The sequence below is a fragment of the Ranitomeya variabilis genome, chromosome 2 (genome assembly GCF_051348905.1).
Source record: "Ranitomeya variabilis isolate aRanVar5 chromosome 2, aRanVar5.hap1, whole genome shotgun sequence".
In the NCBI taxonomy this organism is placed as follows: Eukaryota; Metazoa; Chordata; class Amphibia; order Anura; family Dendrobatidae; genus Ranitomeya; species Ranitomeya variabilis.
In genome coordinates this window covers 491,379,197-491,390,678 of record NC_135233.1, presented here as the reverse complement: position 1 = coordinate 491,390,678, position 11,482 = coordinate 491,379,197, and the positions used below count along the sequence as shown (strand labels likewise).

The window sequence follows — 11,482 nt, the reverse complement described above, 5'->3', positions numbered from 1 at the left end:
CTTTTGGCGCTGCGCATTTGATTCTATGGGCAGAGACATCTATCTATGGCGCTATTTTTCTAGGCAGCCTTCACTACCTTGCTTTAGAGCTTTATTCTTATGCATGCTGATTACATCCGTTTTTGCAGTCCCTTTGTCTTGACATGGCTGCCATAGATTTGGCCATGGTTTGGGGCTCTTTATAGCATTAGCACATTGCTGCAGTTTGGGCTTTCTTGTCTCCCGTGTAACTATTGCAGAATTTGGCACAGTTACCCCCTTTCCTTCCCTCATCTCCATTATTAGATTGTCCAGGGGCTTTTGTGGAGGTAGCTTTGTATTATCATCATTGTTGCCATATGTATTATGAATGTATTTTGTATTTACACATTATTTATGCATTAGGGTGCCACATGAATATGTGCAGGGGGGTTGGGTGTTTTGATGTTTTTGCTTTTTAATTGATTTGATGTGCTTTGTCTAGTAAAGTTGACCTTTGTTATACGTAGTATTTAGCAGAGGTGTGCATTCTCTCTAGTGGCGTGCTTTTCTTCCTTGTGTATACACCCTGTGCCTGCCTGCGTCACTGACACTCAGCACAAGCAACAGGACACGGCGATTTGCATACATGGCGCGGCTCTCACTTTGGTGTCTACATGTCTCCACCTTTATGCGTGACGTCAGTAATGAGGCGAGTCAGTAAGAAGGCGGGCCAGTGACGTCAGTGAGGAGGAGGGCCAGTGACGTCAGTGAGGAGGAGGGCCAGTGACGTCAGTGAGGAGGAGGGCCAGTGACGTCAGTGGAGGAGGCGGGCAGGGTGACGTCGAGGATCCTGCCAGCTCACTGAGGCTGAGCGGAAGGAAACAAAGATGGCGGACTGGGGCCGAGGTATCCGCGCTGTGTGCGCCCCGGGCTGGCGGGGACGCCGCTCTGTGTGGGATTACTATGGGATTGTGACGGTGTCGTGGCTTGTTACGGCTTCGGGGGGAAGTCCATGTCTCATCCTTCTCTGATCTGTCCCAGCTTTGGGGCAGTCTATAAGGTTGGCTCCTGTCATTACGCCCTGGCCCATCCCCGGAGTCTGGCTGTGCCTCTGCTGCCCGGTCACTGGCAGGGTCAGACTCCTCCTGTGAGATCCGGGGACCTGTGATGGCTGGCAGCGCTGCGGCCCCCCACAGCTGGCGACTAGCTGCCACCCTCACCACACATGGGACTACTGTGTCCCCGCCAGCAGGGGGAGCTGCAGGTCTGTGGGGCATGTCCCAGCATCTACCTCACCACAGCCCCATTGTTTGTATGTATGAGTCCAGTGGGCGGTCCTACCAGCGACTGACAGCTATGTGCATACGCCATCATACAGGGAAGACTGTCAGTCACTGACTATCTCCGCCCACTGGACTCATGTATACGCACACTGGTAGCTCCGCCCACAGGACTCATGTATACAATCACTGGTGATTTTGATGAATACGAATCAAGTTGTACTGACCTGTTTCCCACAAATGTCAGTCTGATCAGCGTCTCCTGCTCTATAGCATCCGGCCTGCAGCTCAGATACCATCTTCAACATGACAGGATCCCTTTAAATACATGTTAGACTAACAACTATATTGACCGGCTTGGTTAAAAATCTGGTATGTAATGTGGGGCAGCCGGCTGGTTGTTGGGGAGGTGTTAATGAGACATGTTCAATTTCAGACTGCCGGAGATAACACGCCAGCAGTGATGACTCACGGAGAACGCAGGAGCGCTCAGGGGAATGTGCACTTGTGTACTGGAGAGACGGCAGTGATGACTCACGGAAAACGCAGGAGCGCTCGGGGAAATGTGCACTTGTGTATTGGAGAGATGACTCACGGAGAACGCAGGAGCACTCGGGGGGAATGTGCACTTGTGTACTGGAGAGATGACTCACGGAGAACGCAGGAGCGCTCGAGGGATTGAACACTTGTGTACTGGAGAGACGGCAGAGATGACTCACGGAGAACACAGGAGAGCTCGGGGAAATGTGCACTTGTGTATTGGAGAGATGACTCATGGAGAACGCAGGAGCGCTCAGGGAATGTGCACTTGTGTATTGGAGAGATGACTCATGGAGAACGCAGGAGCGCTCGAGGGATTGAACACTTGTGTACTGGAGAGACGGCAGAGATGACTCACGGAGAACGCAGGAGCGCTCGAGGGATTGAACACTTGTGTACTGGAGAGACGGCAGAGATGACTCATGGAGAACGCAGGAGCACTCAGGGGAATGTGCACTTGTGTATTGGAGAGATGGCAGAGATGACTCACGGAGAACGCAGGAGCGCTCGGGGAATGTGCACTTGTGTATTGGAGAGACGGCAGAGATGACTCATGGAGAACGCAGGAGCGCTCGAGGGAATGAGCACTTGTGTACTGGAGAGACGGCAGAGATGACTCACGGAGAACGCAGGAGTGCTCCGGGAAATGTGCACTTGTGTATTGGAGAGACGGCAGAGATGACTTAAGGAGAACGCAGGAGTGCTCGAGGGAATGTGCACTTGTGTATTGGAGAGACGGCAGAGATGACTCATGGAGAATGCAGGAGTGCTCGGGGGAATGAGCACTTGTGTATTGGAGAGATGGCAGAGATGACTCATGGAGAATGCAGGAGCGCTCGGGGAATGTGCACTTGTGTATTGGAGAGACGGCAGACATGACTCATGGAGAACGCAGGAGCGCTCGGGGGAATGTGCACTTGTGTATTGGAGAGACGGCAGAGATGGCTCACGGAGAACGCAGGAGCGCTCGGAGGAATGTGCACTTGTGTATTGGATAGATGGCAGAGATGACTCACGGAGAACGCAGGAGCGCTCAGGGGAATGTGCACTTGTGTATTGGAGGGACGGCAGAGATGACTCATGGAGAACGCAGGAGTGCTCGAGGTAATGAGCACTTGTGTACTGGAGAGATGGCAGAGATGACTCACGGAGAACGCAGGAGCGCTCGGGGAATGAGCACTTGTGTATTGGAGAGATGGCAGAGATGACTCATGGAAAACGCAGGAGCGCTCGGGGGAATGAGCACTTGTGTATTGGAGACTGCAGAGAAGACTCACGGAGAACGCAGGAGCGCTCGGGGAATGTGCACTTGTGTATTGGAGAGATGACTCATGGAGAACGCAGCAGCGCTCGGGGAATGTGCACTTGTGTATTGGAGAGATGGCAGAGATGACTCACGGAGAACGCAGGAACGCTCGGGGGAATGAGCACTTGTGTACTGGAGAGATGGCAGAGATGACTCATGGAGAATGCAGGAGCGCTCGGGGGAATGTGCACTTGTGTATTGGAGAGAAGGCAGAGATGACTCACGGAGAACGGAGGAGCGCTCGGGGGAATGTGCACTTGTGTATTGGAGAGACGGCAGAGTTGACTCATGGAGAACGCAGGAGCGCTCGGGGAATGAGCACTTGTGTATTGGAGAGATGACTCGTGGAGAACGCAGGAGCGCTCGGGGGAATGTGTGCTTGTGTATTGGAGAGATGACTCGTGGAGAACGCAGGAGCGCTCGGGGAATGTGCACTTTTGTATTGGAGAGATGGCAGAGATGACTCACGGAGAACGCAGGAGCGCTCGGGGGAATGTGCACTTGTGTATTGGAGAGATGGCAGAGATGACTCATGGAGAACGCAGGAGCGCTCGGGGAATGTGCACTTGTGTATTGGAGAGATGGCAGAGATGACTCACGGAGAACGCAGGAGCGCTCGGGGAATGTGCACCTGTGTATTGGAGAGATGGCAGAGATGACTCACGGAGAACGGAGGAGCACTGGGGGAATGAGCACTTGTGTATTGGAGAGACGGCAGAGATGACTCATGGAGAACGCAGGAGCGCTCGGGGAATGTGCACTTGTGTATTGGAGAGATGGCAGAGATGACTCACGGAGAACGCAGGAGCGCTCGGGGAATGTGCACTTGTGTATTGGAGAGATGGCAGAGATGACTCACGGAGAACGCAGGAGCGCTCGGGGAATGTGCACTTGTGTATTGGAGAGACGGCAGAGATGACTCACGGAGAACGCAGGAGCGCTCGGGGAATGTGCACTTGTGTATTGGAGAGACGGCAGAGATGACTCATGGAGAATGCAGGAGCGCTCGGGGGAATGTGCACTTGTGTATTGGAGAGATGGCAGAGATGACTCATGGAGAATGCAGGAGCGCTCGGGGGAATGAGCACTTGTGTGTTGGAGAGACGGCAGAGATCACTCATGGAGAACGCAGGAGCGCTCGGGGAATGTGCACTTGTGTATTGGAGAGACGGCAGAGATGACTCACGGAGAACGCAGGAGCGCTCGGGGAATGTGCACTTGTGTATTGGAGAGACGGCAGAGATGACTCATGGAGAATGCAGGAGTGCTCGGGGGAATGTGCACTTGTGTATTGGAGAGACGGCAGAGATGACTCATGGAGAACGCAGGAGCGCTCGGGGGAATGTGCACTTGTGTATTGGAGAGATGGCAGAGATGACTCATGGAGAATGCAGGAGCGCTCGGGGGAATGAGCACTTGTGTGTTGGAGAGACGGCAGAGATGACTCATGGAGAACGCAGGAGTGCTCGGGGGAATGAGCACTTGTGTATTGGAGAGACGACAGAGATGTCTGTGGCTGAACCATCATTTGTCCAACAATAATCTAATGTGCAAGTCAGTCTTAAAGGGGCGGTGTAACACCCAGTATTGGCACTCGCTTCCTTGGCGCTGCTAAACATTTAAATTCACCCCCTCACTTGCTTGTTTTCCATCTGTTGCCATACTACCCTTTATGATTGACAGCTCTGGCTTCATAGAGGCAGAGATGGATGGAAACCAAGCAGGTGGAAAGATGGACTGAAACGATTGGCTCTGCCGTGAAGCACCGAGCACCATGGTTTGAACAGTTGTTCTTTGTGGAGAGTGCCCTTAAGCAGCCCCCCATATATCATACAGATGAATAAGTGCCGCTGTATGTCCCACCCTGGCCAGGTGCTAGACTGCCATGTAAGAGTGCGACCTACGTACGGGCAGAGCGGCCATTCCTGGTGAGCAGGGGGCACGCTGGTCTCTTCTGTAGTGGCCTTTGGATCATTTCATGCACGTGCTGGCAGCTTGCCCAGGGCTTCTGGCAGACATACACTGTAAAAGACATCACAAGGCGCCTCCTTGTGTAAGAAGGGGTTCTGTTGGCTGAGACCTCCTATCTAGGGAGGAGAATCTGACGTGTCCTACCTTGCTCCATGCCTATTTATACAGACTTTACCCAGACATTGGAAACCCCTCTTTAAAAGCCAAAATCATTGGCAGATAGAGATGAGAGATACTAGAGTGTGAGAATTAGCCGAGAAATGGCCAAAGTGCACGGCTAGCCGAATCCTGTGGAGGTACTGCAACTCTCATTCTCTGTCTTTGTCCGCAGGTTCCAACACAGGCGCAGTGGATGAGATGCTCGATGCAGAGAATAAACGTCTTTCAGAAAATCTCTCATCCAAAGTGACTCGGCTGAAATCGGTGAGCGCATTGAATGCGACACATGCAGCGTCGCCAGGTTTTTGGGGGCAGAGATTACATTTTTTATATTTTTAATTATTTTGCTACCTCTTTTGCCTGGCAGCTGCTCCCTCCTTACCAATCCCATAGGAAGTAAGAAAGTGAATTAAAGAAGCCGTCCTCCTCCCATCAACCTTTTTATCCTCCTAATGTGCAACCATCATGTTATGTAGCACTGTGTTCTTACAATTGCTTATTTTCCCTTTCTACCCAGGTAATTTTTCTTTGCTTTATGTAGAAACGAGGTCATTCGTCCCTACATTTATCATTCCCCTCTTTAGCCTCCTGACCCAGCTTCTCCCTCCTCCTCCTCCTGTCAGGGACTTTTGCAGTGACTCATGACTCATACATGAATGGGAAAATGAGCAATTGTAAGTACACAGTGCTACATAATGTGATGACTGCAATGTATTAAGAGGGTAAAACCTTTGGGAGGAGGGCTTCTTTAACCAAAGAAAAAGAAAAAAATGGTTTGCACTAACCAAGCCCGATAAAATAGATAAGACTTTATTAGGACATATGCGAAATGGACAAGGAGATCATGTTGACCACAGGATAACAGCTGTTTCGCGCACGCAGCGCTTCCACAGATCGGGATCTGTGGAAGCCCTGCGTGCGCGAAACAGCTGTCATCCTGTGAGTGCAAACCATTTTTTTCTTTGTCTCTGGATTTCAAGCACTTTTTCGGTTATGCACCCGAAGTGCCTGTGTATGGAGTAGGTGGTATGGGTACTGGCATAGCAGCGTAAGGCACGCTGATAGGTGATCGCAGAAAGCGGCAGTGCGGGTATATAATGTTTTTTTTTTTTCTGGACTTCTTTAACCAAAGCCTATTCAAGGTGTCTTGTGAAACAATAAAAGCTTTTTTCCAGGAGCTTCACCACCCTTCTCTATAGACCGGGCCTTTTCCAGGAGCGTCACCACCCTTCTCTATAGGCCGGGCCTTTTCCCGGAGCGTCACCACCCTACTCTATAGGCCGGGCCTTTTCCATGAGCATCACCACCCTTCTCTATAGGCCGGGCCTTTTCCATGAGTGTCACCACCCTACTCTATAGGCCGGGCCTTTTCCATGAGTGTCACCACCCTTCTCTATAGGCCGGGCTTTTTCCAGGAGCGTCACCGCCCTTCTCTATAGGCCGGGCCTTCTCCAGGAGCGTCACCGCCCTTCTCTATAGGCAGGGCCTTTTCCAGGAGCGTCACCGCCCTTCTCTATAGGTCGGGCCTGTTCCAGGAGCGTCACCGCCCTTCTCTATAGGCCGGGTTAGATCCCAGACCCATTTGAGTGTAAGAGGCTGTGCTGCAATACCAGACACGGGCTGTGAATAAGAGTGGTGCTGTTTCTGGATGAAGGGACCTCATGCACACCCTTTTTGTGTAGTGCTGTGGAGCAGTTCCTGATTTGTGATCTTAATGCCATTAGTTACAGCTTTTATACCATCTGTGATAACGGACTTGTGTTTCTTCTGCAGCTTGCACTGGACATTGACCGAGAAGCAGACGACCATAACAATTACCTGGATGGCATGGTGAGGCTCCACTATCTAGCTGATCAAGTGAACCTGGCTGCACATGATAAAAATAAAGGGTCTACTTTACCCCCCTAAAACACCACGCTTGTCCATGGACTGTGTCTGGTATTGCATCCCACCCCAATTCATGTTAAAGGGGCTGATTGTAATACCTTGGCCCGATATGGTACTGTTCATTCTGAAATAATTGCATTTTTTTAAAATTTTCTGCTGAATCCTGAACACAATGGTCCTAGTGGATTAGAGTTGGTGCAAATCTAGAGATGGCACCGCTGTACCTGCAGGATCCTGGGAATACAGTCCAGCCACACCGCAGAGATCGGAGAAATCTCTAATAACTGCCACTTAACTCCTTGTATACTGCATTCCATAGCAGCACACAAGGGGACTAAATCTCTGAGACCCCTGGCAGGGGATGACCTGCTAAAAAAAAAAATCCTGATTTTGTGATTTGCTGCTGGAAAATGTCTGTGCTGCCTCTGTGTGGCCACCCAGTGGTAGTCATGTGAATTACAGCCTGTCATGGGTTATGCTAGTCCTAGATGGACACCTCTGTATCTGCGCAGCTCAGGCTGCACAGAAGTTTACAATCTCATTTATATTTAGTATTTTAGAAAATGCAGAAATGAAAAAGCGATAGCGCCGTCATAAATTGTACACGTTATCGGGGCACCACCTATGCCTATATGATTTAGTATCTCAGGACATTCATTTAGTAAACATTACGGCCCCTGATTTGTCACTGTCTTTACACTTTCTTCCAGAGTAAAAATAGTTTTAATAGCGACTTTGATGTTTGTTGTTTGTACCTTATTCATTATTTAATTTGTACTTTTGTTTTTTTAAGTTCACTTTGTTTTGCCTTTACGTGATTTCCTCAAGACAATAAAAAAAAAAAGAGGAAACAAACTTAAACATTAAATAAGCCCAAATGAAATGATGACTAAGGCACTAACATTCTAGTCACTATTGGTGAAGAGTCAGACGGCTGTATAACCCGGGTGAGGATCGCAATGCTCGGACTGGCCGGCGGCTCTCCTGACCCGAGCGGGGCAGCTTGTACTTCAATGGTTGGTTGGGTGAGCCGACGGCCAGTCCCAGCATTACGTTGCATTCCTCATGAGAGCTATATGGCCGTCTGACTCTTCTCTTAGAACCGCTTTTACCCCAGAAAGAAGGTGCAAAGACTGATTAATCAGGGGCCATAATGTTTATTGGACATACATCCAGAGATACTAAATCAGATTGATATGTTAGGTGTCCTGATAACATCATGTACAATCTATGACAGCAGTATTGCTTTTTTTTTATTTCTGAATTTTTCAAAATACTGAATTAACATAAATGAAACACTAATATGCAGTATATACACACTAATATGCACCATAAGGGCATATTCACACCTAGCAGGTTTGTTGTAGACATTTCTGCTATTGTTTTATTCATATGAGCGAGGTGTGCAGAAATGCGTACGTGTATATACACACACTCCCTAAAAAATGAAGTGTTTTGGAAAAAGTAAAAAATTAAAGGGATATTCCTATCCCTATTATCTTCCCCAGCTGGCAGTACCTTTTTAAAGCCGCAGCCTGTGTATCTGGTGTATAATATGCCAATTATTACCCTTGTACATTACGGTTCTGTTTTCCCTCTTACCCCGAGGACTCTGACTTTATGAGTGTGACCGGCCTTCTGAGCGGCAGCGTAAAACGCTTCACAGGAATGGCTCGATCTGGACGGGATAATCGCAAGCTCCTGTGCTATGTGTCGGCCGGGCTGGTGGGACTCTTCTTCATCCTGTATTATCTTGTAGTGCGGGCCAGCACGTGATGGCCGACGACCCTTGACTATAAAAGACGTTGGTTTTGGACAGACACCCTGTGACCCACAGGCAGAGAGGGGCTTTTGGCTTGATGTAAAAGCTGAAGAGGGTCTTGGCACTTTAAATGAAACGCTTCAGCAGCGAGGACTGTCGACTAACCTTTGTGTTTCTCTTTTTAATGAGTAAAGCGATCTCCTGGCAGATCAATAGGAACCACCGTCGTGTTATATTGATGATAACTCCTTACGTATAAATAGTTTTCACCCAAATCCTGACAATGTCTACTTAAATATACAATGTATAACATTCCTGATAAAGAGCTTCCTGTTATTCTACTATGAGTTCCTCTATTGTCGGCATCTTTGGCATTTAGAAACCACACTTTATGGTGGAAAGTTCATAGTTATCACCAATCTTCAATAGCGGTAGTATAGAAGAGTAGTACAAGTCATACAGAGAAGACCATTTCTGCTATTGTCTATTTACAGGAACGTTTTTGATGGTTGTGTGATTACGCCCCAATATCTTAGCAATTTCAATAGTGCTGCATCCTCTGTATAGTCAAAAATGGTTACAACACGTCTTACAGAGTCAGTTAATTCTCTTCTTCAGGCAATATAGGCCAAAAAACCAAGCTGCCTAATAATTCGTCCCACCTTGATAAAGGGTGTTGATATCATTAGGCCTCCTCTCCCTCCATCATTACACCAATGGAGAAGAACATCACCCGATCTGCTTCATCCAATAAACATTCAAGTTTATGCATCTTCATAAAAATGTTATGATCAAAATACTCCCTAGTGTAATAATTCTGCACATGGTGTGAGAGTGGATGTGATGGACTTGGCCCATCCTTGTTACAGGCATGGCTATTCATTGACATGGCTGGTAAGAGATACTGAAGGTATAGCCACACAAGACTATACCAATGATGAGAGCTGAGTGCCCATATTTCACAGGTGGAGCCACCAGAAACTCTGAAAAGGCCAATTAGTGATTACACTTAAGGGATCTGTTCTCCCCTACCTTTTTTTTAATTAAGTATGTAATTGGATGTGTCCCTTTCCCCAATGTTCTTAGATCTAATTCTTCTGATAATAACTATACAGGAGAGCAGTCTCTTAAAAGAAATGATCTGCCAGGGGCCCAAGATTCTGTTCTTCTGGACATGATGTCCAACGCAGAAAATTAGCCACCTGTTACTGTAGAAGCATTTAATGAAATCTCATCCACATACTACTGACACAATCCATAGCGTAAGTTAACCAGGGCTTCATAGTAGAAATCGGCAGCAATGAAATTCCGTTGTGGATATGTCCTGCGAGAAGATAGTAAACAACCACAAGATGGCAGCACAATGCCTGACACCCAGAAAGAAGCCAACCATGAATAGATAAAAATGAAAGTTTATTCCAAGAAAAAACAAAATAATACAGAATGAGAACATGCATAAAAAACTACAGAATTAACTCAGGATAGTACCCCATGGGAGGTTGAAGGAAGTACACCCGCTAATGGCCACAGTTAAAGTGCATAATAAAACAGGACTCCCAAGACTACTACAGATAGTACACAGGAATATAAAGTGCAAAAAGCATCCCCCATGAATCTGTGTACCTATTATGCAGAGTCGCCCTAATGGATCCTGTAATCCTACCTAAACCTATAAAACTGACCACCGGCATAAAGAAAAAAAGGTGAGGTATGGAAACGAGGTTACCTTAGTGGATTAAGACGGGTGTGTATACTTCCCACAGCACTTCCCAGCGCCCCAACACGCGTTTCGCCCTTGCTTCTTCCGGGGACGCCCCCGGAAGAAGCAAGGGCGAAACGCGTGTTGGGGCGCTGGGAAGTGCTGTGGGAAGTATACACACCCGTCTTAATCCACTAAGGTAACCTCGTTTCCATACCTCACCTTTTTTTCTTTATGCCGGTGGTCAGTTTTATAGGTTTAGGTAGGATTACAGGATCCATTAGGGCGACTCTGCATAATAGGTACACAGATTCATGGGGGATGCTTTTTGCACTTTATATTCCTGTGTACTATCTGTAGTAGTCTTGGGAGTCCTGTTTTATTATGCACTTTAACTGTGGCCATTAGCGGGTGTACTTCCTTCAACCTCCCATGGGGTACTATCCTGAGTTAATTCTGTAGTTTTTTATGCATGTTCTCATTCTGTATTATTTTGTTTTTTCTTGGAATAAACTTTCATTTTTATCTATTCATGGTTGGCTTCTTTCTGGGTGTCAGGCATTGTGCTGCCATCTTGTGGTTGTTTACTATATTTGTCGGAAGTACCATTTGTTCTATATTGGTTAAGGACATATTGTGTTTAACCTGCGAGAAGATAGCCTGAAGGTTTGGGCCTTTTTTCGATCCATGTTACTTTCAGAAAGAAATTGTAGAAATCTTTTAACTGAATAAAATCCGTACATATATTTTTGTATATTCACAATATTACCAATGACTTCATCTTTCCTGATAACAAAGATTGTATATTCCGGTTATATTAGTTCTATGTGCTGTTTGTAAATTATGCCACAAGTTACTTATTGTTACCATGAACCTACACTGTTACTGTGCACAGATTATACATTTTCTTGTAACCA

At 47.5% G+C, this 11,482-nt stretch overlaps 1 protein-coding gene across 2 annotated transcripts; it reads left to right on the top strand.

Annotated features, from left to right (window-relative positions):
- The first annotated feature begins 715 nt into the window (after positions 1–715).
- BET1L (Bet1 golgi vesicular membrane trafficking protein like) lies at positions 716–11,482 on the top strand. Of its 2 annotated transcripts, XR_013221592.1 has the most exons (5): positions 716–867; positions 5,390–5,481; positions 6,991–7,047; positions 8,713–10,440; positions 10,868–11,482. XR_013221592.1 is itself a non-coding variant. In XM_077287923.1 (4 exons), exons 1-4 carry the CDS (start codon positions 2,780–2,782, stop codon positions 8,878–8,880), a joined length of 423 nt encoding a protein of 140 aa, XP_077144038.1. In that variant the 5' UTR covers positions 2,774–2,779; the 3' UTR covers positions 8,881–9,207. The 2 variants fall into 2 exon arrangements, 1 of the variants encoding a protein (XP_077144038.1); XM_077287923.1 differs by lacking the exons at positions 716–867; positions 10,868–11,482 and adding an exon at positions 2,774–2,885 and having other exon boundaries at positions 8,713–9,207.